Below are 24,723 nucleotides of genomic sequence, written 5' to 3'. Positions count from 1 at the left end.
ATTTAGGTTGTTAATATGAAGTCTGTTCCTTCATAACAAGGAACAAGTTAATAGCTCGATTAACTTGTTATCGAGCTATTGTTATTATTACTGACACGCTTTAACCAACAGTTGCAAAGTGTGCCACTAGTTTGTGATTATATGTATAGAATTTTTTTTTATTGTGGTAAAATATATATAACCTAAGATTTATCATTTTGACCATTTTAAAAAATGTATAATTCAGTGTCATTAAATACATTCATATGTATTTAACCATACCCCTTTGTCTTCATGATTTTTCATCCTCCCAAACTGAAACTCTGTACCTAGCAAACAAAAACTCTCCATTCTGCTTTCCCTTAACCCCAGGTAACCACTATTCTACTTGTTATTTCTATTAATCATTTCAGGTACCTCATATAAGTAGAATCATACACTATTTGTCCTTCTGTGTCGGATCTCAATATGGAGTTTTAAAGGTTCATCTATGCTGTAGCATCAGAATTTACTCCTTCTAAGCTGAATATTCCATTGCATGTATATACCTTTTGTTTATGTATTCATCCATCAAAGGACACGTGCTACTATTTGTTGGCTATTGTGAATAATGCTGCTATGAACATTGGTATACAAATATCCTTTTGAGTCCCTGCTTTCAATTTTTCTGGGTATCTACCTCGAGGTGGAATTCCTGGATCATACGGCAGTTGTATGCATACCCACCAGCAAGGCACAAGGGTTCCAGTTTCTTCACATCTTTGCCAACACTTGTTATTTTGCTTTATTGGTAGTAGCCATTCTGGGTATGAAGTGATAGCAATTTGAATTTACTTAATAATTAGTGATGCTGAGCATCTTTTGATGTCCTTATTGGCCATTTGTATATCTCTTTTAGAGAAATGTCTATTACTTGGCCCATTTTTTTTAAACTGGATTTTTTTTTTTTTTTTTTTGGTTGTTGACTTGCAGCCCTTCATTTATTCTCATCAGTAGACCCTTGATACATGACTTGTGAATATTTTCCTTCATTTTGTAGGATGCCTTTTCATTTTGTTGAGTGTTTCTTTTGGTATGCAGAAAGTTTTAATTTTGATGAGGTTTAATCCATCCATTTTTTTCTTTTGTTGCCTGTACTTCTCGTGTCATAGCCAAGAAATCATTACCAAATCCACTGTCATGAAGCTTTTCCTCTATGTTTTCTTCTAAGTTTTATGCTCTGTAAACTTAAAAGAAAGACTGAAGAGTAAGTTGTAAATAGTATAAACTAGATGAAGACTTGAATTGAAGCACATCATTCTGGAGGGAAGAAAAAAATCAATATTCAAACTAAAGCAGGTAAAGAAATTTATTGCCACCCACTTGAAACTACAACTCAGATGAATCAGACCAAAAAAAAAAAAAAATCTTTAAGTTGACATTAAAATATATTGTTACTTGATCAGATTTGTCTTTTGAGGATTTCTTTACTGATAGGTAAAGAAACCCATTAGGGTAATTTGTTATCAACATTTTTGTGGACATTTTTCCAGGCCTCTAAAAAGGTGTTTTATGATGGCCCATCATAAATAAATAATAACACATTACATAGTAAAAATCAATCGATGAACTGCATTTTTGAGCTTGAGCGATGTTCTCCAAAGATCTTACTTTCTCTGCCATATTTCATAAGTATCAAATTGGATATTCCTATTGTGCTGCAATTGCCAAACTGAGCTCAACAGTTAAGTTTCTTCTGTAGATCAGTTATATCCATTTAAAATACAGAATCCCCTGCATAAAACCAAAATAAGAACAATGATTTTGCTCAAGCATTTGTTTAATGTGGCTGTAAAATATTTAAATTTTTTTTTAACATTTAGCATTTATTCTTAAAATAGTTCCTCCACCTGTTATTTCCAGAAGACTCTTTTGTACTCTGCTCCAAAATCACCAAAAAGAGAAAGGACTCCTACCCCATTCTCTCCCCAACCGTTGCAGCTACTTTTGTGTTAGAGTGAGGGTCAGAAAACTTTTTCTGTAAAGAGTCAGATAATAAATATTTCAGGCTTTGCTAGTTATATAAACCCTGTTGTATCTACTCAATGCTGCTATTGTAGCATAACCATAGACAACAGTAAATGAATAGGTATGGCTGCATATGACCCAAGGCTACAGTCTGCCAATCCTTGCTTTAGAGTTCAGAAATTAAATCTGTTTATGTAAAATATATAGCAAGATAAATAATAAATTAGGGCCTGAAACAAAGGTATAGAATCTAGTCCTTTAGGAAAACCATCTTAACATGCCTGGGAAGTACTGTCTACTTATATATATCTACACAGTTTCATTTTTTTTCTTTACCCTGAGGTATTTATTAAGAAAGGGTAATCTGGAGTCCAGTACATGGAACATCTTTGGGGATATATATTATTTAAATAGAAAGAGATAATACTTCTAGCATCCAAAGACCCCCAGCTCCCAAATAATAATGACTCTTGGGTAAAAACAAGTGCCTGTAGTGTGCCTCCACCAGACTGATTGTTAAAGGGCAATAAGTTCTCCCTGGCAGTGATTGCAGCAATTGAAAGTTATATTTTCATATCTTGTATAGGGATGAAATCGTCCAATATTTTTCTTTGTAGCAAGTAAGGTGGTTGGTGAAGACTCAGAAAATGGATTATCAGGTGAGCTTTCGGTACATGTAACTGGATCCAAAATGCGTAGAACCTAAGGAAAGTAAGAGGTAATGTCATATATACAGCAGGGACTACAAAAGTCCTTGGCTTACTAATATGTAACTACTCATACGTTCTATTTCATTAATAGGGAACTACCATAAAAAGTAAGATCTGAATGATGAATTTGACTCGAGAACTTACGCTTTTTCTCAAAAAGCTCTAAATTTAACGATGATGTCTAGTTGTTATATTACCTAGGTTACGTATTTTTAAAAATAAAGAAATGTTCTCATGCGTATTGATGAAAATATAGAAGAAAATAAATTGATACGGTTATATCTATTTTACCATAAGTGATACTCATTTTTATCCTTAATCAAAATATACTTATTACCTTTCTCCTTCAGGCCTTCATTGAACTGCTTGAAACTGGAATTCTACCTTTATTCTTCTATTGACATGTATTTCAAAGTTTTTGATTATTTACTTGTCAAATCAATGGCTTTTCATTTCTTTTTTTTCTAATTTACATGCAGTATTATGCTAAAGATCATGTTTTTGTTTCTTGGATTCATGGACATCATACACTCTCAATTCTTCTGCTCTAAATTTTCTATTCCATTTCATTTTCTGAGACCCACAACTGGAGGAAATCTTGGTTTGAAAAAAATTCTCTGGTTAAGGGCAAGGATAACATGGCTGGCTCACAGCTCCTGTTTCTCATTTTCATATTCTCCTAACCATCTTCATAGGGCTTCCCTGGTGGCCTAGCAGTAAAGAATCTGCCTACAATGCAGGAGATATGGGTTTGATCCCTGGGTCAGGAAGATCCCCTAAAGAAGGAAATGGCAACCTACTCCAATATTCTTGCCTGGGAAATGTCATGGACAGAGGAGCCTTGGGGGCTACAGTCCATAGGGTCGCAAAGAGTTGGACGTAACTTAGCAACTAAACAGTGACAACCATCATCATTATGATGAGTATGAGTTACTGTGCAAAGGAGATTGGCAGTGGAATTAGAAAGGAACTGGGAAAAGCAGTGAGGAAAGGAGCTTTCTCTTCTATGTAAGGCTTATTAAAACAGCTTTCAGAAATGGCTCAAGGTGTCTGTTTCCCTAGCTCTCATATTGTCCAACAGGATTTTTTCCTTCTAAGTTACCAATGTACCCAAGGGGCCACAACTAATTAAAAAATGTCCTGGCATCATTTAAGAGCTACCATTTCATTTCCATACCTCTGTTTTTCTACAGGATTATTGCTTCTTCAATTTAGTTTTTGATATTCTTCTGTTTTTATGGAGCTTGGTTAGATGCTAAAGGACAGAGATAAAGGGCTTATCTTAAAGCTGCTTATAAATTGAGAAGGGGAAATAAGAAAGGTACCCCTATTCTCTGTATTTGTAATTACATTATGTATCTTTAGAAACAAAATGGCAAATGAATACAGTTAAAGGAGACTGAGATACCAATAGGATAAAAGGTTTCCAGATTTTAGCCTGAAAGTGATCAAGATTTTAAGCTGGGTGTCTTTCAGAGAGATCACTCTGTACACAGCTGGTGGATGAGAGAAGGGGTGGGAACCAAAGCAGACAATGGGAATAAGAGAGAAAGGGAGTTTAATGCAATAATTAAGCTAAGAAAGGTTGATCTTGAAGCAATGTGGCTGAAAGGTCTAAGAGACACTGAGGAAGGAGGACTGTCAGTTTTGTTCCGTGAGACAATGTGGTGGATAAAGGACTGGAGGAAGAGGATGTAAACCAAGAACAAGCCCTGAGGCTACCCACCATCGTGTGGTGAAATAGAATGGTCAGAGAAAAGAGAAAAGAGAGCGGGTAAGGTTACATCAGCCACGGGAAGAGAGTGTTTCAAGATATCAGAAGCAGTTAGTTATACCAGATGCTACTGGCAGCAACTGAGTGGGCAGCAACACAATTTCCCAACAAGAAGAATAGAAAAGGAGAAACAATTTTGGATAATGTTTAGTTTCAGGGACTGATTCATTCAGTAAATAGCTGAACACCTACTGTGTATAGAGGATTATGCCAGACTCGAGGAAACATAGTGCCCATCTTTGAAGAGCTTACAGTTTGGGAGGTGGAGAATCAAACTGCAATGAACCATGATAAAGAGCTATACTAGATTTATGTACAAGATGAACTGCAAGCCTAGAGGAAGGAAAATCTAGGTTTGCCTGAAGGAATCAGGGAAGGCTGATTCTTAAAGGCAGTGTAGTGGTTGGGCAAGGAGAGAGATTGTTGGGAGGCAGTCTAGGCAGAGGGAAGTGTGTACAGAGGCGTGAGGTACAGTGGCCCGTCTGTGGAATGAAAGTGGTTAACACAGCTGGGATGTGAAGTGCAGGGGGTGGGCACACCTGGGAAATGCTCCAAGGGAAGGGGAGCTGGAATAATGATTAATGAAAGGCCTTCTATACAATATGAAATAATTCAGATTCAGTAACGAGGGAGACTGGGAGTCCTCTGAACATGAGTACCAAGATGATGGGACTGACATTTTTGAAAGAACAGTCTGGCAGCAGAGGATGGCTGCAGGTAAGTAAAAAAGCAAGGGAGGGATACTGGTTAGGAGGCTACTGTACAGTCTAGCCTGGCAATCAGGTGTCTAAACTTGGCAGAGGGAATAAATTAGAAGAAACTGACAGGACTCATAAAGGCAACAGGTTTAGGGGATGAAGGATATAAAAAATGATAGCTACTATTTATTGAGAAATTACCTATACTGCAAATGGCTACAGGCTTTATATGTAGTATTTTATGGAAGCCTCAAAACATCCAATGTAGTAGGTACAGTTCGCTAAGCTAGGAAATACAGAAGAAACAGGTTTATTTTTCTTTTACTTTTTTTTTCCCCCTAGAATGGTAATACAAATACAAAAGCAAGAGGTTGTTCTGTTTTTAGCTGTCTATGGGACGAGCTAATGGAGATGTCCAGCTGGGTATGTATCTTATTCTAGAAAAAAAAGTCTCAGCTGAAGAAGTCACAAGCATAATGCTATGGGGATTAGCTAATGATAATCCCGAGATGATACAGAAAGTCAACTACGTGAGGAAAGGCTCAAGAGTGGGCACAGGAAGAGGATTCCCCTTCCCCCCACCAAATGCTGAGAACGAACAGTCACAGCAGTAGCAAAGAATTGGGAGAGTATGACGGCTTCAGAAACTGAGGGAGTTCAAGTAAAATGTGACAAAGTACTTAAATACTCATGGCCTTAATGAGAGTCCTTTTTCAGGACAGTGGAGCTGGAATTCTACTGAGATAAGCAATGGCAGGAGTTGAGGAAGGGAGGTATGTAAGTAGAAATAAATATGAACTGCTTGTTCCAGAGTTTTGGTTGTGAAGGGAAGGTGATAAGACCATATGTAGAGAACTTAAGATAGAGGGAACAGTTTTCTTTTTAGATGGAAGACACTTGGACATGTTCTTAAGTAAAAAGAGTCAACAGAAGAAGTACCTGTTAGTGGGAGGCCTGATGAGCCTGGGGGAATATGCTATGCTTTAGAGAGCCAAAGAGACACTTTTCCAGTAACAGAAATATATGTAAGGTTGGAGGCCACATAGCTAGGCTTCGAGATACATAGCAGCTGGGACCTGGAGGGAGTTTTCTGCCTCTACCCTCTTTTTGTTCTGTGAATGAGGAACCAAAGTCATCTACTGAATCTGAGGTACGAGTTGGATGGGTACAGAAACCAAGAGGGCAAGCAGCTGAACTAAGATAGGAGTGGCCATCTTTAAAAACAATTACACTTTTTTCTCCTCAAGAGTATACTAATAGAGTTTGAGAAAATTAAGCTCAGAGGAGGAAATAATTTCCTCCAAGATTACTAGCTCATTAGCATGAGAAATTTTGATTCCATATTTCCTAACTCCCAGTGCCAAGCACTTTTCATTATAACATGTAAGAGGACAGTCTTAGAGGTTATACAGATCATGAAAGAGAAATATTTTACCGTTTCAGCCATTTTTTCTGCTGGAGTACTGCAGAATTCAACTGTTGATGGAACCTTTTTTTGACCATTAGTGCCAACATTTCCCAGAAGATGAGAATTTACTGCTTTTGCCAACTTGTGATTTGTTAATGCTAGTTCTGCCGTGCTGTGAGGTTGCCCGCTAGGGTAGTAAGTTTGCTCCCTTCCCCACTGCAAAGAGACCAAGAGCTCCTCCAGCAACCTGCAGCAACACACAGCACTGAACATTAGTAAGAGGATAAAATATAAAAAGCAAGAATGCTGAGAAACATGTTTCTGAAATCACATAGTTTCTTTCTCCTCTTTCTCTCAAGAGTTCAATAAACCAGGAAGTCTGGTAAAATAAGTCAGATTACAAAAAGCACCTAAACTGATTTTATGGTTATGAGAGGCAAAAAGTACCTTTTTGGTTCTCTTATTTTAGTACAGGTAAAATATAATATACTCAGTATTATAGAACTACTTATTTAATTTGTGCATTTATTGAGATGCTTATATGGTATGTGTGTATATATATATGTATGTGTATGCATATGTGTGTGTATATATACATTATATGTGGGCATGTATGTATGTATATATATTATAATTTTTTTGTATTTCATTGGTTGATTTTTAAATGATAAACCAACCTGTAATTCTTGGGGTAAAACCTCCATGGCCATGATGTATAAAGCTTTTTATATATTGTTGGATTTGAATCACTAAAATTCCATTAAGGATTTTTGCATCTATAGTCATTATAGATAGATATTGGCCTGCAGTTTTCTTGTAATGCCTCTGTATAGTTTGGTATCAAGATGATGCTGGCCACAAAAAATAAGGTAGAAACTGTTCTTTTATTTTCTAGTAAAGTTGTATAAATTTGGTTTTATTTCTTCCTTAGATGTTTGTTAGTATTTACCACTTGATTCACGTAGGCCTGGAGTTTACTTTATTAGAAGATTTTTAACTACAAAGTAAATTGCTTTAATAGGTCAGGGCTATTCAGGTTATCTATTCAGGTTATCTGTTCTTGAGTATTCTAGTAGTCTGAGTCTTTTAAGTAGATTGTCCATGTAAGCTGTTGAACTGATTGGAAAAGAGTTGTTCATAACATCCCCTATTATCTTATGACTATAGACTCTGTAGTATCCCCTTTCCTTCTCATGCTGTGTATCTTTTTTTTTTTTTTTTCCCCCTGATTGTACTGCCTGGAGGTTTTGTAACTTTATCCTTTCAAAGAACCAGTGTTTGGTTTTCTATTTCATTTATTTCTGCTCTCATCCTTTCTTTCCTTCTGCTTAATTTGCTCTTTGTATTTCTTAAAAAGGAAGCTTAGCTTATTGATGAGACCTTTTTTCCTTTTCTATAATAAGCATTTAAAGCTATAGCTTTATTAATTCCCTCTAAACACTGCTTTAGTTGCCTCCCACAAAATCTGATATTTTGATATATTTTCATTCTTCTAATGTCCCCTATAATTTTCTCTTGAATTTTATTTAATTTGTAAGAAATCAATTATATAAAAGTATAAAGTGCTTTTAAGGAAGAGTCTCAATTTTGACAGTTCTGGTGCATATGGATATGAAAGTAAGCTCTCATACTGTAGAATAGTTCTCAAAAAGATCTCCCTCCAAAGTAAAGACCGGTATACTTTTTGGCTTCTACCAAAAACTACAAAACTGCTATAACTGTAACCAAAAAGTACTTTGAAATGCAAAAATTTCTTCCACTATAGATATAACTAATCTCTCCCCCATTAAGAATATAAGAAGCATGTCTTCTGCTTTTTTCATTCTTCCTCCTTTCCCTGGGCAGCTATTTTAAAATGCTACTCAAAGTATATGCTCAGTGAATTAATAAATGTAGAAATACGAAAGAACTATAAAAAAAATTGCAGGAGAAAGTAGAAGGGCTCAGAATGTAAACAAGTGCCATACTTCTGTGTAGCTATCATTTCCTGACGAAACTGTTCCCGTTCACTCAGGAGATCTTGTATAGCGCTCTGTGCATCACGGTTCTGACGCTGCAGAACTGCTCTGGAGTTGGTTAACTCATCTGCCATAACCCTGGAAAAGATAAAAATCTTGCATATAAATTCTCAGACAGTGTTAAAAAGTTAATATACTACCTCAGTGATTATCATTTTTAACAACTTACAAAAAGATTTACAACTGTCAAATTACTTCTCAGTTTTTAAACCTTCACTTCAGTTTAGTCAGTTCAGTCGCTCAGTGGTGTCCGACTGTTTGCAACCCCGTGAACTGCAGCACGCCAGGCCTCCCTGTCCATCACCAACTCCCGGAGTCCACCCAAACCCATGTCCATCGAGTCGGTGATGCCATCCAGCCATCTCATCCTCTGTTGTCCCCTTCTCCTTCTGCCTTCAATCTTGCCCAGCATCAGGGTCTTTTCAAATGAGTCCGCTCTTCGCATCAGATGGCCAAAGTACTGGAGCTTCAGCTTCAACATCAGTCCTTCCAATGAACACCCAGGACTGATCTCCTTTAGGATGGACTGGTTGGATCTCCTTGCAGTCCAAGGGACTCTCAAGAATCTTCTCTAACACCACAGTTCAAAAGCATAACATTTAAAATGTTTATGAGTTTAGAACTCATTAAAGGGACTCAATTAAAATATCTGTTTACAAAATGACAAAGAAAACAATGTTTTAACTTTCCTGTATAGTGACTTTGGAATGTACTTCAGTCTTACTCTAGATTAACCAAATTTTGGAAGAAAAATAACATTAATTATTCTCAAATAGAGAAAATTTTAGAGAAAAACAAGAGTTATTTTTCTACCACTCATTACCTGTCATTAGAAAAACATTAAATATAGAAAGGTTTATATAAAAGGAAAACTAAGTCCTCTTGTCCAGCAGTCAGGCCCCTCCTTTTATAATCAGTAATCAATAAAGTAACCAATATATTTTTATAGGAAAAAATAACTTATATGTATATCAGCATAAAAGTATGTATAAAAATAAATATATTAATTTTATTTACAAAAAGGAATTATTTGATACAAACTTTTTTGTAGTTCACTTTTTCACCTAATAATTTACCTTGATGATTTTTTTCGTATTAGCATACATAGAGCCATTTCGTTCCCTTTTTGTTTTAAAAAAAAAAAAAAACAAGCTTCATGTTTTCTGATTGGATGTAGCAAAATGTGTTTAACAATTCTCTAGTGATAGAACTGAAGCAAAATTTTAAAGTATTTTTATTCAGTTGAAAAAATCTTACAACTAAAATTAAAGTCTCAGACCACAGTAACCACTGAATTCCTTAAAATGAAAACAGTTCTGATGTTAAAAGATTAAATCAACTAAAATATAAATAAAGTTTGGTTTCACTATTATTGCCCTCAAAGTATTACTATTAACATTGATCAGAATGTTTAATAAATTACATATTGTAGTAATCTGTAAAATGCATGCATGATTTGCTTCTTAAGCTGTTCAGTAAAAATTAACTTATTCATTCTAAGCCAATAAACAGTAAATTCATTTCTCCAAATACATCCTTTATTAGTACAATTAGAAAACAAATTAAGGATTTTAACAGAGTAATCAATTATTAGAAAGTATCACCGATATTAAGACATGAAGAAATAACTTTCTAAAAATATATTCATTACAATCAGTGGTTCTTAAGGTACAGACTGGAAACCTTTGGTGTTTGTGAGAAACCTCTTAAATCAATGTTATTAAACATATTATATGGGAAGCACTGAGCTAAACACTGAAAATACCCAGATGGATAACACCCACATTCTGTTCTCCAGTAACTCAAAGTTGGAAGGAGGGGATGAATAGAAAATAGTAACATATAAGAGACCTTCCCAACTACCAGTGTATTCATGCGTCTGGGGGTTGTAAGGGCCTAAGGTTCTCACCTCTACTAGAGAGGTAGCCTCGTCCGGTATGCCATGCAGATTATCGCTTTCTATTTGTGTATAAAGAGAAAAAGGTTGGGAAGCTCTATTATGATGTAGCTAAATGAGCAATGAGAACAGAGTCTGAGAGACAAAATAAGACATTATGCAGTGGCAATGATATGTGAGTTTTTAGAATGTGGGGAAAAATCTTCTTTTAAAAATTTAAATATTTATTAGCTGTCTGAGTTTAGTTTTGTTCTGATCTTAAACATTGTAGTTAGAGTGATTTCCACTACAGAAGAGTAACTCAGAATCTGGAATGAGGGAGTAGCTTTATGCTAGCACTTTTCCATTTAGGGAGACTGTATGACCATCCAGAGGAGGGCGAGTCCATCTCTTAAATCATGTATGAGTTAATTTGACAATCTCAGTCAAATTTTCACACTACAATCCAGTTTTTTTTGCATTAGAAGGGTCAACAAATCTGACAGAGCAAAAAGTAGGAAATGAGTTACTATTTACTGTATGACCATCCAGAGGAGGGAGAGTCCATCTCTTAAATTATGTATGAGGTAATCTGACCATCTCAGTCAGAAATTTTCACACTACACTTTTTTTTTTTTGCATTAGGAGGGTCAACAAATCTGGCAGAGCAAAAACTAGGAAATAAAATAGAAAATACCTGCTTGCGAGGAATTTACTTCGCCACACATCACACTGTATTGACATCCGTTCTAACTGTTCAGAAAGCTGAGCGATGTTTCGACCCAGGGCTTCATTTTCTAAAATAAGCTGATTTTTCTCACGGGCTACACGTTCAAAGTGATACTGAAGGTCATCCCCAACAGAAGCCACCAGCAGCTTTTTTAACTCACGATTGACCTGGAAGAAATCATGACCAATACAAGCTCAAAGTAATGCCAGTGAGTTCAATGTAGCAAAATGAACAGAAGAGAAACTGTGTTTCATATGTAATTTGGACCGCCATTACTACAAGTGCATATCAAAAAGTGATATCAAACAGTTAAGTTTCATAATATATACATACCATGTCTATATCTCTATTAATCTACAGTCCATGCAGTTATAATTTGAGCCTCTTAAGAGTACAAATCATTATCATAATAATTACAAACTGCCTCTCATCAACACTTAAAGGAAAAAATTTAAAAAACTGAACCAATAAATTTTGCTAAAAAGTATGACAGTGTTTTATAAATCTTTTTCAACATTTAAAAATTGGTTTCTTTGTGCCCTAGGATTTTTAAGAATTTAAGCAAAGAAAGCTATTCAAGATGTCTATAATCATGTTCTTCACACTGTTATAAAAAATGAAACAAAATTAAAACAAATGTCCAATAAAAGGTATTGGCATGTGGTATAGTTACTGAAAAACACTGTTGCTATTAATAATGATATTTTAATAGGATATCTTGAGACATGGGAAAATATTAACTAAAAAAAGTAAATTACAAGGCAAAAATGAACTCAATATGTATAATTATGCACTTACAGCTGGATGGTATTTATAGGTGATACTATTTTCATTGTTTTTTCTGTATTTTCTAAGATGTTTACAAATAAATATGTACTAGTTTTGTAATTTCAAATTAGTTATTTAAAATATATTATTAAATACATTAGAAACATATTTGGATAAGAATCAGTAACCATGGTGTCACTTATAAAGACTAACCTCTAGAACAAAGATGTATAATCTAACAGAAACAAAGTGGGCAGTGCTAAGGCAATATTTACTAAGATGTAAAGATTAAAGACTATGAACTTTTTTTTAATAGCCTTTACACTTTACATTTTAGCAAATATTGCCTTACCACTCCTCACTTTGTTTCTCTGTCAGTCACCTGATGTGAAGAGCCAACTCATTGGAAAACACCCTGATGCGGGGAAAGATTGAGGGCAGGAGAAGGGGGCAACAGAGGAAGAGATGGTCAGATGGCATCACCAACTCAATGGACATGAGTTTGCGTAAACTCCAGGAGACAGTGAAGGACAGGGAAGCCTGGCGTGTTGCAGTTCGTGGGGTTGCAAAGAGTTGGATACAGCTTAGTGACTGAACAACAACAGCAAAAGTTTAAAGACAGTAAATCAAGCAGTATAGGTCATTTCCAATTTACAATGAAGATACCAATACTTATTCCACAATTTTCTTTATTCTAACTATTATCTATACATAGAAAAAATCCTTGGAATTTATGGATGCTTAAAGCAAGGATTACTGACTAGTCGATTTGGTTCATCTCTGGCCTGTGAGTTCTTAACTGTAACCTCCTTAATAACTTACAGGTGGTCTTGTACAATGTCCAAAGTACCGCACATTGTCCAAAGTACCTTACATGTCATCTTCAACCATGTTTAGAATATAAGTTCCCAACATAAACTAATTCTAATAGAGGCACTAACAGAACGGGAAATTTAAGAGGAAGCATTTTGGAGTAATGACAAGTTATAATGAACAACATTCCAAGAGGAAATATATTTTATCCTATATTTATAATATTTTCTGTGTTCATTCTATGTTCATAGCCATTGTCATTAAAGCTATTAAGGCTGTTCTTACCTCTGACTGTACTCTGAGCTGGTTTGAAAGGCCTTCTTTGTCCTGCAGCAACCTCCTTTCAGAGTTCTTGAGCTTTTCCAATGTATTCTTTACCTCAGACAGTTCCTTTCTGGGTTCTCTGACTCCCTCTGGCTGTCCAAGGAGTTCTCCTTTATGATGTCCCAGAGACTTAACCTTTGCATTTTTGTAGGGGATATTATGGGTTATAGCGGCTTTGGGAACTAAAATTCTTACAGCTTCGACTTCCACAGCTTTTTCAGCGAGAATCTTCCCTAGCTGAAGAACTCCTGGGCTCTCTGATGGGACTGATTTCTTTCGTGGACTCTGAAGGATGTGATGCGTTATAGGTTGGATTCCAGGAGTAACTTCAATAGATTTAGGTGGCTCCTCAGTTTCCATTCCATCTCCTGCTCCTCGGATTGGGGATGGAGTAAGGATGGCTGTAGGATGGAAAACAAAACAAGCTATTTGCTGAAAAGAAATGCCAGGAAATGCCAAGATATACTTTACCCTACATTCAGAATTCCTGGCACTGAAAAAAAAATTTTTTTCAAATAAAAATTAAATTTCAAAACAATCCTGTGTCAACAAAGGATGAACGAAGTCTTATAGGTTCAAACCTTCCTTAAGTAAATGGTTTCTCTCTTGGTGGAAACTGCAAGAGACTTGGAATCAAGTTATTTGGTTCCCACTTCTACTTCCTAGTATGCTGTGCTGTGCTGTGCTCAGTCGCTTCAGTCGTGTCCAATTCTTTGTGACCCTATGAACTATAGCCCACCACACTCCTCTGTCCATGGGATTCTCTAAGCAAGAATACTGGAGTGGGTTGCCATGCCCTCCTCCAGGGGATCTTCCTGATCCAGGGATCGAACCCATGTTTCCTGTGTCTTCTGCATTGCAGGCAGATTCCTTACTGCTGAGCCACCGGGGAAGCCCACTTCCTAGTATAATCCTAGGTAAATAATGTAACTCTCTATGAATCTCAAGTTCCTAATCTGAAAAGTGGAGATAGTAACAAATATGTAATAAATATGCTACAAGGTTGTGATAAGAAAGGCTGTAGTAAGATCAAATGCCTGGCACATTGTGGACACTCAATAATCTTAAATAATAAAAATAAATGTAGGCTATGTACATACCTATTTGAAAGTGTCTATCTCAGAACAGACTCACCTGTTTGTGAACTCTTAGCAAAGAATGGTTCACAAACTATCCAACTGGACTACTCTCTCTCCTAGGCTTCTAATCAGGCCTCTGTTTCCGCTATTTCTTATTCTTTTAGATGGCTTCTTCCACCATTTACTGTGATTCTAACTTATCCCTTTAAGAAGCCAGCTTAAACTCTACTCTGCATTAAAAATTTCCAACTTTTAGCCTATACTCTGAATGCCTGTGCTACTTAACTATCTCAACACTCAGTGTGAATCTTAATCATGATCCATGATTATCATTTATGGGTTTTATTATATGCTAAATCTCACTTCCCCAATAAGTATGATAAACACTCTGTGGCCAGGCACCATGCCCTAAACAAATGGAAGGAGCAGGACATTATAGAAATGCCATGGACTCTGGGATTAGCCAGATCTGGTTCTTAGTTCCATTTCTACCACTGCTTCCTGTATAATCCTGTACAAAACCCTGCAAATTATCTGAGCTTCAGTTTTAGCCTCCACGAAATGGATTTAACAGTACATCTAGGGTTACCTGTGTCTTCAATGAAAGAATGGTAACAAATAACCAACGTTTATAAAGACTTAGCACATGTCAAACACTATTCTAAATACTTTACATATAAGTATTTTATTCTTAAAATCACCCTTTGAGGTAGGTGTAATTAGCTCTCCTTTACAGATGAAGAAAATGAGGCACAAAGAGGTCCAGGAACTTGCCCACAGTCACACCACCCAGCTAGTAAGTAGAGGGTATTATCATCATTGTTATTCAGTCGCTCAGTCATATCCGATTCTTTGTGACCCCTTGGACTGCAGCATGCCAGGCTTCCCTGTCCTTCACTGGGGTTAGGGTTAGGGCCTTGACTACTGTACACACTGCCCCTTCAAGTGTAGAAACTGTCTTGCACAGAAGTAAATGCAGATAAATGATAGCTCCCATCCCCCTTCCTCTGAAACACTTAATACATTGATGCTCATGCCTACTAATTTGCTCAATTGAAATAAATGATCTCCTCTCATATAAGCCAACCTGACTAGTCATCCTTAGTTCAGATAACCTTTGGAAGGCAGCTACGCTCACTACTGTACCACCATTGCTCCAGTCAAAGAACAGTTTGTTTCTTTTCTATTTTACCTTATCTCAAATCACTCAGTGTAAGAAGCTTCACTGAGTCACCTTTCTCCAAGAAAAGGCTACTTTCACTAATTGATTCAAGAAAATACGTGGTTTAGAGCTTAGAAAGAATTGAGAATCTGTGAGGATGGGAAATGTTGCAAGCCTCGACGAGATGGCTAGAATGACACCTAACTGACACGGAATTCCTGAATTAGTAAATTCACTAACATTCCTCTGAGCAACAAGTGAGATTCCTTGCCATTTTACAAGTCCAGAATACATTTGAGAAAATTGAGGCCAAAACCTAGGAATAGCTTTTATTCACTTCACTATGTGCCAAGGACTCAGTTCTACTAAGTTCTTCAGATGCATCAGTATCATTTGGTTTTACAAGTCTCATGACTTTGCATAATAGAACCCATTTTGCAGACAGAAACAGAGGCAATGAAAGGTTAAATAGCTTGTCCAAATCATCAGTGTCAAACTAGGATTTCAGTCCAAATATGAATCCAGAGCTAAGATGTTAATGGGTCTGGGAAAGTGTAGTCCCTTGGTCATGTCCAACTCTGCGACCCCATGGACTATACCTCACTAGGCTCCTCTGTCCATGAAATTCTCTAGGCAAGAATACTGGAATGAGTAGCCATTCCCTTCTCCAGAGGATCTTCCTGACTCAGGGATTGAACCCGGGTCTCCTGTGTTGCAGGCAGATTTTTGGGCCTTCCCACAAACCAAAACTATTGCACCTTATCAGCCTAAACTTATTGCCTCTCTTAACAGCCCTGTTAGGTTGCAAAAGCCCACAGAGTTTATATAACAGTTATAGCAAGCTTAAAAAAAAAAGGCAGATTGGACCCTTGAATGATTTCCCATTACTCTCAGAATAAAGACCAAGATCCTCACCATGGCCTACCTGGCCCTCGGTGATCTAGTCCCCTGCTCAACTCCTGGGTCTCAACTTTATGCCGTTCACTCCCTCAGATCCTAAGTTACAGCCTTATTTGTTTTCTCTTAGTGTCTCAGTAGGAGTAGACTCCTTCCTCTTCCTCTGCAAACATTTTTTATTGGAATATTCTTCCTAACTTCCTCCTCCCGACTCACCTTTCAAATCTCAGTTCAAACTTTCGAAGGGAAGCCTTTCTCTATAGTCTTCCAAGATTATATGCTTCAACAGCAAAGACCATGCCTTGCTTTTTACCATTTATCACAACAGTTAACTGACATTTTGTTCAGTGTAATTAGAAATACACTGTTTTTGCCTTCCAATGGGATATAAGTCCCATGAGGGCGGGACTGTGTGTCCTGTGTTTACCCTTGTATTCTTGGTAAAATGCCTTGTACCTAAGACTCTGAGGAACGATTAATGCATGGTAACAAGGGAAAAAGGATGAGCACACGTAATAGTGGTGATAAGGATAAACTTCAGAGTTTATCACCAAGGGGAGAAAAAGCTTAATTAATATGATAAAACATAATTCTGCCTTCTTTTCTCTTACACTAAAGTTCTACAAAGTTATATCACCATACTCCAGAACTATTTTTTCATTTAACAGATTTTTGTAGAGTTTTTCGTGAGTATGTAGTAATGGACAGGGAATCCCAAGTTATGTTCATTAGACAAGAGGTAGAATGATGTCTGAGCTATAATTAAGGTGTTCTATTTAATAAAATATTTTATAGTAGAATAAAGTATCTGTCATTTCTGTATTAAGTGTTAACTAAGATATTTGGGCTTTAGGACTGATTCTACTTTCAAAAAGATGAAAAAAGGAATACTTCAGAAAGCGAAAGGGTTTTGTACTTAATTCATGCATATTAGCATGGAGGACAATTCCCAAAAATGAACAGTTTTAAAAATAAAGGCCTATTCCCATGCCCTCAAAACCTGGTTTTAAGTTTGTCTAACTGTACTTAGTGCAAATTTAATCTTGTCACTCAGACATTCTGGCATTTAAGAAGTAATATAGAACCACGAATTAACTACAGAGTAGTAATTTAAAAGACCACAAAAAGACACACTAGAACTATACCATTCAGGCCCTCTGAACCTGAAGAAATAAAACTAAATATGATTTCTAAGCAAGTCATAACATTGTTAGGTTGGAATTTTAGGTAATGAAGATTCAAGAACAAAACATAAAATGGTTAATGCTACATTTAAAAGCCAAAGAAACATTAATGGGTACTTAACAGAAATCTCTTTTCAAACAAAATATGTTATAAAACTCCAATCACGAAATTTAATCAACTTTGTTCAAACTCAGTTTACACTTTATTTAAACTGTTCTACTTACTCAAGCATTTGTGAGAACCAAAGCTGTACCGTGTATCACATGGCAGCTCCCTCTTTGTAACATCTATACTTCTAGCTAATGTGCACAGGCAAGGAGACAGGTTGGGGAGCCAAGGCTTTGTGTTTTCTCACCTGGTAACTTACTTTCATAATTCTGTTTTTCCTGTGACACACATTGAAGCCTTTATTACATACGCACTAGGTCCAACCCAGGGCATATTCAAGAGCAATTACCTTCGGTCTGGTGGAAGGACAACGACCTACTGTACAAGCTCTGTAATTATGGGCAATGTTTGAGTAAAATAACCCCTTTCCATTCTTTAAAGGGAACCAACAAAATGATTCTTCAATTATTCATCAATAGTAATTTCTACTTGTGATCACTTATTAAAGAATGAAAACATATCCAAGGTTTACGGCTCATTCTTTCTGCCTTTCTCCCAAATTGGTGACATGCAGGGAAAGAACAAATATTCTACAGTAGGGGTTGGCAAACTTTTTCCATTGAAGGCCAGATAATAAATATTTTAGGGTTTGTGGACCATGAGGCAAAATTAAGGATATTATATAGGCATTTATATATGAAGAAAAAAACCAAAATTTTAATGATGAAACTCAAATTATAATAACAATAAAAGTGTTTTTTTTGTAATATAGATCTAATAATGAAAAGAACAGTTCTTTTTATTTGTGATGTGCGTTTGCATGCATGCTCAGTCATGTCCAACTCTTTGCAGCCCCATGGACTGTAGCCATCAGGCTCCTCTGCCCATGGTATTTTCTAGGCAAGAATACTGGAGTGTGCCATGCCCTACTCCAGGGGATCTCCCGACCTAGAGATCGAACCCTCAGCTCTGGCATTTCCTGCACTGGCAGGCACCTGGGAAGCCCTTTTATTTGGGATAAACACTAGGCTTAAGTGGGATTCAAAGTTAGTGTTCCCTATTATCAAACTGACTGCAAATATTCTCAGAAGGCCTAAGATCCCTAATTTGCCAACCCTTGCTCTAAAATACTGAGGCAAATTTGCTGTAGCAGAAACTAGTTGAGACACCCACATTATTATGTTACAGCCCTTATTCTTTCTGCCCATTCACCCTGTCTCCTACAGATGTTTTGTTCTCTCTCTCTCGTCTAACTGCACCCCGAGAATGACTACCCTCTCGCTAAAGCTGTACAAAGCACATGATGTCTAGAAAGCACCTGATGTCAAGAAAATGCTCCTGTCCTTTGTGAGCATTCTTCATTCCAGAAAGGAGGTCATACAACGATAACCTTGAGGACCATCAGAATCAGTTCTGGAACCACCTGATGCCATTGCTAATGATCTTAATTAATGTCTCCATGAGGAAAGAATAATTTAAGACAGCGTCAGCCCTGATCCTTATCTACAACCCTATTTTCCACTCTGAAACTCTAAGACCCCTTGCCATCCCTCAGGAAAGGGACAGTCTAGACAGCATTAGCCTGCTGTGGCCCTCGTTGCTTGGCAAAGTACTGGGTTGCCCAAAAGGCTCCTTGGGTTTTGTAACATCTTATTGGAAAACCTGAATGAACCTCTTGGCCAACCCAATAACAAAGCTACTCTTTGCTCCTCCTCCAAAGCTCTGTCTTCACGTTTCTATTCGGCACTGGTGAACAGAGGCCAAGTTTTTGGCAACAAAAGAACATCATTTTATAGTTTGTTATTAAAAAGACATTTCTCCTTTTTTCATAAAACTAAATCTATGAAGACAGATACTCAAACTCAGCAGGATCGTATAAGGGAAATAACACTGGACTCTGAGTCAAAAACTTAAGTCTCTACTGCCACTTATTATATGACCTTGGGCAAACCATTTAACTTGCACACACCCCCACCCCTGCGACTCCCACAACCCCTATATCCTACAGTGGTTTCAGAATAATGCAAACACAAGAGTATTTTTCTCTTGTAGATGAAATTGCTGAGAGATCCTTAGGGAAGGGACTGCCTCCTAATGTTTGTATCACCAACTTACTTTAAAGGTACTTGGTGCAGAAAAGGGGAATACGTGTTTTGAAGTTCATCAATGTTAATATTAACACATCACCTAGAAGATTTCATTTCAACATCCAATAATTATTTAAAAATTGCTGAATATTTTCCCATTACAAAAAATCTGTACTCATTTATAATCTGACAAATTTTTCAGATCATATGCAGTTCAGCTATAAAACAGTTATTAAGGATCATCACTTGGTGATTTTAAATTAATATTATTTTAAATGTTACCAATATCACCTAATAAAGTTTGGTTACCATTTCATTAGAAAAATATACTATAGGCAGTGAATTTAAAGAGTTAGGCGCACATGTACTGACATGGAATCCAAACATTCCTTTTGTCACAGGCTCCGCAAATAGAGTTCCCTGGTCAAATAAGTGTGGGCAGTGCTGCATACTATACCTCTTTGGAGTTGCACAATGTACATTAATATATTAGAGGCTCTGAGGGGTCCTATAGTATAATCTCTCCTTTAATCCAGCATTTCCCAAATTTATCTACCCATGGAGTCCTTTTTCACCTAACAACTATTTTACAGACCTAGACTTAAAAGTTAGACTATTTATGGAGTTAAAAGTATCTGAACATCTCAGACCTTCCTATCTGAAGGTCAGACTAAATTGTCTGACTTTAATCCCTTTACTTTTAATTTCAACTTCACTCTCCGAAAAAGGTTTGGATTTGAATTCTAATTTTCTAGTTGTCCCTATTTACTGAAATGTTTCCCTTTCAATAACAGCCCTAGCAGCAAGGACACATCCCTCTCATGATGGCTACTGCTCAAATGTCCACTGAGAGAAAGTTCTGTCTCCTTAAGCCAATCCTGCTTCTTTTCTGAGGCAGTAATAGGAAATGCAAGCAACCAACAAACATCAGCCATGATAAGTTCACCCTTTCTCAGGCCACTCGATACAAGTTACTCTTCTTCACTAACAACAGTTATCATGATATTACATAGGATTAGGACTAATAGCTGAATTATCTACTTCACTGTAAAATTAAGATCAAATGAAACAATGTATGTGAAAGTGCTTTATAACTCTAATCCTCATTACAAACACGTAACAACAAATAATAATTTCACAGAGGCCTTGCAGTGACTTTTAATTACTAATGATAATGTCATATATAACTTTTCTTTTTGCCAAGAATCACCGCTAACTGCTTTCATATTAGTTACGATTTAACTGCTCTTTTTCCCATTAATCCCCAGCTTGTTACTTTCATTTCAGTTTCTAATTTGCTTATTCTAATACTATAAAAAGCCTCTGGTGACTCTGAAATGCTGTTACACACAGCTGAATTGAATTCAATTAAACATTTATTAGCATGATCTTCACTTCCTAAACACATTTAAACCCCCTTTAAAGAGTTTGCTGTTGGAGATCTGCTTGCTGCAAAAGTGACTTCTAGAGAATAGTTTCTCATCTCACTCCACCCCGCCTGGCCCTCCCCCCTCCCCACCTCAAAAAAAGAAAACAGTTTCTCCATAACTCACTCCACCCAAGAATAACCTCAAACAAGAGGTGCTCACTTTGGGACATGCTAAGACTTAATCTATGTCTAAGTGAAGACGGTAGACAGTAGGCTGTATGGGTCTGAATCACAAGAGAAGAGATCTAAGCTATAGATTTGGAAGTCATAAGTATTAAAGCAGTGAAAGCAGAAGAGAAAGAGGGCTCAGAAACATTAATATTTAAAAGGTAAACCAGAAGAAGAGGAGGATTAAAAAGAAACTATAGGCCGTACCAGGTGGAACAGTGGCAAGTAAGAATCTGGCTGTCAAAGCAGGGGACACGGGTTGGATCCCAGGTCTGGGAAGACTCCACACATCCCAGACCAACTAAGCCTATGCATCACAACTACTGAGCCTGCGCTCTAGAGCCGGCACAGCCTGGAATCCACAGGTGGCAGCTAGGGAGCCTGAGCACCACACCTACCGAAGCCTGCGAGCCTAGAACCTATGCTCTACAACGAGAGAGGCCACGGGAATGAGAAGCCCCTGCCCTGCAACAAAGAGTAGCCCCTGCTCGCTGCAACTAGAGAAAGCTGATGCAAAGCAATGAAAACCCAACACGGCCAAATTAAAAAAAACACAAAAAACTATAGCTACAGCAGTGGTGTCCAACAAGACTTTCTACAATGATGAAAATGCTCTATATCTGCACTTTCTAATACAATAGCCACCAGTCACAAGTGATTACTGAGCACTTAAATGTGGCCAGTGTGACTGAAAACCTCAAAAAAACCCGAAAACCTAAAAATGTTTTAATTTTTAAGAAAATATTAATTTAAATTCAAATAGCCACATGTCACTACTGTGTTGGACAGTGAAGGGCCACTGAGTAAATGGAAAATAAGATGAACTCATGGAAATCATAGAAAGAATTTCAAAAAGTGGGAATGAGCAATAGCATGAAATGCTCTACAAAGGACAAGCAAAGCAGGACTAAAAACTAACTAATGTAGTTAGCAAGTACTCTGAGTTGAATTGTGTCCCACTCCAAATATTCATAATGTTGTCCCACACCTCAGAACATGACGTTATTTGGAAATAGAGTCTCTGCAGATGTAATTAGTTAAGATGAAATCATACAGAGGTATGCATTTCTAATCCAATATGATTGATGTCCTTATAAAAAAAGGATAAATTTGGACACAGAGACACACATACACAGGGAAAATGCCACATGAACAAAAATGCAGAGATCATGATGATGTGTCTACAAGACACGCAATACAAGAAATTCCCAGCAAGCCACCAGAAACTAGGGGAGAGGCCTAGAATAGATCCTTCTCTACTGCCTGCAGAGGCAGCATGGCTCTGCCAACACACTCATCTTGGACTTTGTTGTTGTTTATGCTTAGTCACTAAATCATGTCCAACTCTTTGGTGACCCCATGGATTGTAGCCCGCCAAGCTCCTCTGTCCATGGGATTCTCCAGGAAAGAATATGTGTGGGTTGCCTTTTCCTACTCCAAGGGAATCTTCTCAACCCAGGGATCAAACCCGAGTCTCCTGCATTGGTAGGCAGATTCTCTACCACTGAGCCACCAGAGAAGCCCATGATCTTGGACTGTGCTGTGCTGTGGTTAGTTGCTGAGTCGTTTCTGACTCTCTGCTACCCCATGGAGTGTAGCCCACCAGGCTCCTCTGTCTATGGGGATTCTCCAGGCAAGAATACTGGAGTGGGTTGCCATACCCTCCTCCAGGGGATCTTCCCAACCCAGGGATCGAACCCAGGTCTCCTGCATTATGGGCAGATTTTTCACCGTCTGAGCCACCAGGGAAGCATGAGAATATTGGAATGGGTAGCCTATCCTTTCTCCAGGGGATCTTCCCAACCCAGGAATCAAATGAGGGTCTCCTGCACTGCAGGCGATTCTTTACCAGCTGAGCTACCAGGGAAGCCCAGATCTTGGACTACTAGATTTCAAAATTTTGAGACAATAAACTTCTGTTATTTAAGTCACCAGTTTGTGATTCTTTCAGTATCCCTAACCAATGCAATAAGAAAAAGGTATTCTATATCTGCCAGTTGTTTGTCTGTCTACCTAAATCTTTAAAAAGGTATGCTCTTATTTACTTAAATCTTGATCTTCTAGTCGACAGAGAACATAGCTCTAAAACATTTGCTCTCACTACTGTTTAACAGCAGTAGCCATCTAGTAAATACTACCAAACAATGTTAATATTCAATCATATATCTGAAGTGCTGAAGTGTAAACACTGTATTAAAAAACAAACATGAAGAGATATGAAGCACAGATGATTCCCAAGGCACAGATGATTCCCAGGGGCTCTTTGGGGTTTGGTTCCCTGGCTGAAACATTCCTTCATCTTATTGTCAGAAATTTCATGTTTTAAAAATAATTATCACCAAAAGAAGAATACTTACCTTTGGTTTCTAAGCTTTCAAGAGTAGTCATTGTTTTTCACCAATGAAAATGTCCCCAAGACTTCTACTGAAAAACCTAAAAATGTATAAAATGAAAAAATTAAAACAGTATCATATAAACACATTCACCAAGTCCCTGTAATTTTAATATTATGATATTCTACTTGCTGCTGCATTTAGTAAACTTGCATTTGGAAGTGCCCCTTAAAGCCCCTTTTCACAAGGTAATATAGTTATGGCTACCAAATATCTTAAAAAAAATTAGGGGTAGCTTACTTTCAAATTTCACTGTTTACTGTAAATTACCACCAGTAGAATCTAAATGATCATATGTGTGTCCTTAAATTTAGCTCAGAAATAGTACTGTAGTTAATATAGGGGCTTCTGTATCACTGATGGACACCAGGAATTTAAAAGCAATTAATTTAAACTAATTAAGTCCTCACGAGACTTCATTGACACTATTTTGTTCACTAAATCCTGGAGAAGGGAATGGCAGTATTCTTGCCTGGAGAATTCCATGGACAGAGGAGCCTGGCGAGTTACAGTCCATGGGATCGCAAAGAGTTGGACACGACTGAGCTTGTAACACCACCACCACCACCACCACCCCACCCACTGTTCATTAAATACATCACAGAGGAGCTTCTCTTCAAATGTTTGACAAGCGACAAAAAAAATTCATAGCTTAATTTACATTTCTTGGTAATAAAATTAAAATGGCATAGTATATGCTTTCAGAAATGTATGGATGGCCTTAAAGGCGGTACAAGCCTTTCTGGAACAACAGGCAACCTTTCCCTAAATCCAAAGCGGCTCAACACCCAAACTTCAACTCGTGCCGCCGTCCCTTTCCAAAATTCCCTCTTAGTTACACAAGTCCGTTCTGGGACTTACCTCTCAGATTCTTACTCTTCCTACTGCAGGGGGCCTCACTTGACAGATTCTTCGTCCAGATCTCAATGGTTTAACGACAGGCACTCCTCTAGCATTCTGAAGCCGATCCGCCCAGGCCTTGGTGACATCAAACTTCTGGTTCACAAATAATCACTTCCGATTACTCAGGGTTTCGTTTCCGGAAAATTTTCCAAAAGAAAAATGTCAACTCACTCTGCGATGCATTTAAACTTAAGTAACATAGAACAT

The 24,723-nt window shown here is 37.3% G+C and overlaps 1 protein-coding gene across 2 annotated transcripts; it reads right to left on the bottom strand.

Annotated features, from left to right (window-relative positions):
• Window positions 1-1,309: 1,309 nt before the first annotated feature.
• BLZF1 (basic leucine zipper nuclear factor 1) lies at window positions 1,310-24,632 on the bottom strand. 2 transcript variants are annotated; one of them, XM_010813204.4, is made up of 7 exons: window positions 24,475-24,632; window positions 23,578-23,668; window positions 13,067-13,506; window positions 11,168-11,367; window positions 8,544-8,672; window positions 6,604-6,823; window positions 1,310-2,688 (listed from the first exon to the last, which is right to left on the bottom strand). In XM_010813204.4, exons 2-7 carry the CDS (start codon window positions 23,606-23,608, stop codon window positions 2,503-2,505), a joined length of 1,206 nt encoding a protein of 401 aa, XP_010811506.2. In that variant the 5' UTR covers window positions 23,609-23,668; window positions 24,475-24,632; the 3' UTR covers window positions 1,310-2,502.
• Between the last annotated feature and the right edge of the window lie 91 nt (window positions 24,633-24,723).

Source organism: Bos taurus, chromosome 16 (assembly GCF_002263795.3).
Source record: "Bos taurus isolate L1 Dominette 01449 registration number 42190680 breed Hereford chromosome 16, ARS-UCD2.0, whole genome shotgun sequence".
Taxonomy (NCBI): domain Eukaryota; kingdom Metazoa; phylum Chordata; class Mammalia; order Artiodactyla; family Bovidae; genus Bos; species Bos taurus.
The sequence above is the reverse complement of the archived record's forward strand: the minus strand, read 5'-3'. Positions and strand labels throughout refer to the sequence as shown.

Coding starts and splice junctions, on each gene's coding strand:
- BLZF1 (XM_010813204.4), bottom strand. CDS start 23,608: ATGACTACTCTTGAAAGCTTAGAAACCAAAG. Junction 11,368..13,066: donor AGCTCAGAGTACAGTCAGAG/GTAAGAACAGCC, acceptor GATTTCTTCCAG/GTCAATCGTGAGTTAAAAAA. Junction 8,673..11,167: donor AGTAAATTCCTCGCAAGCAG/GTATTTTCTATT, acceptor TATCTTTTCCAG/GGTTATGGCAGATGAGTTAA.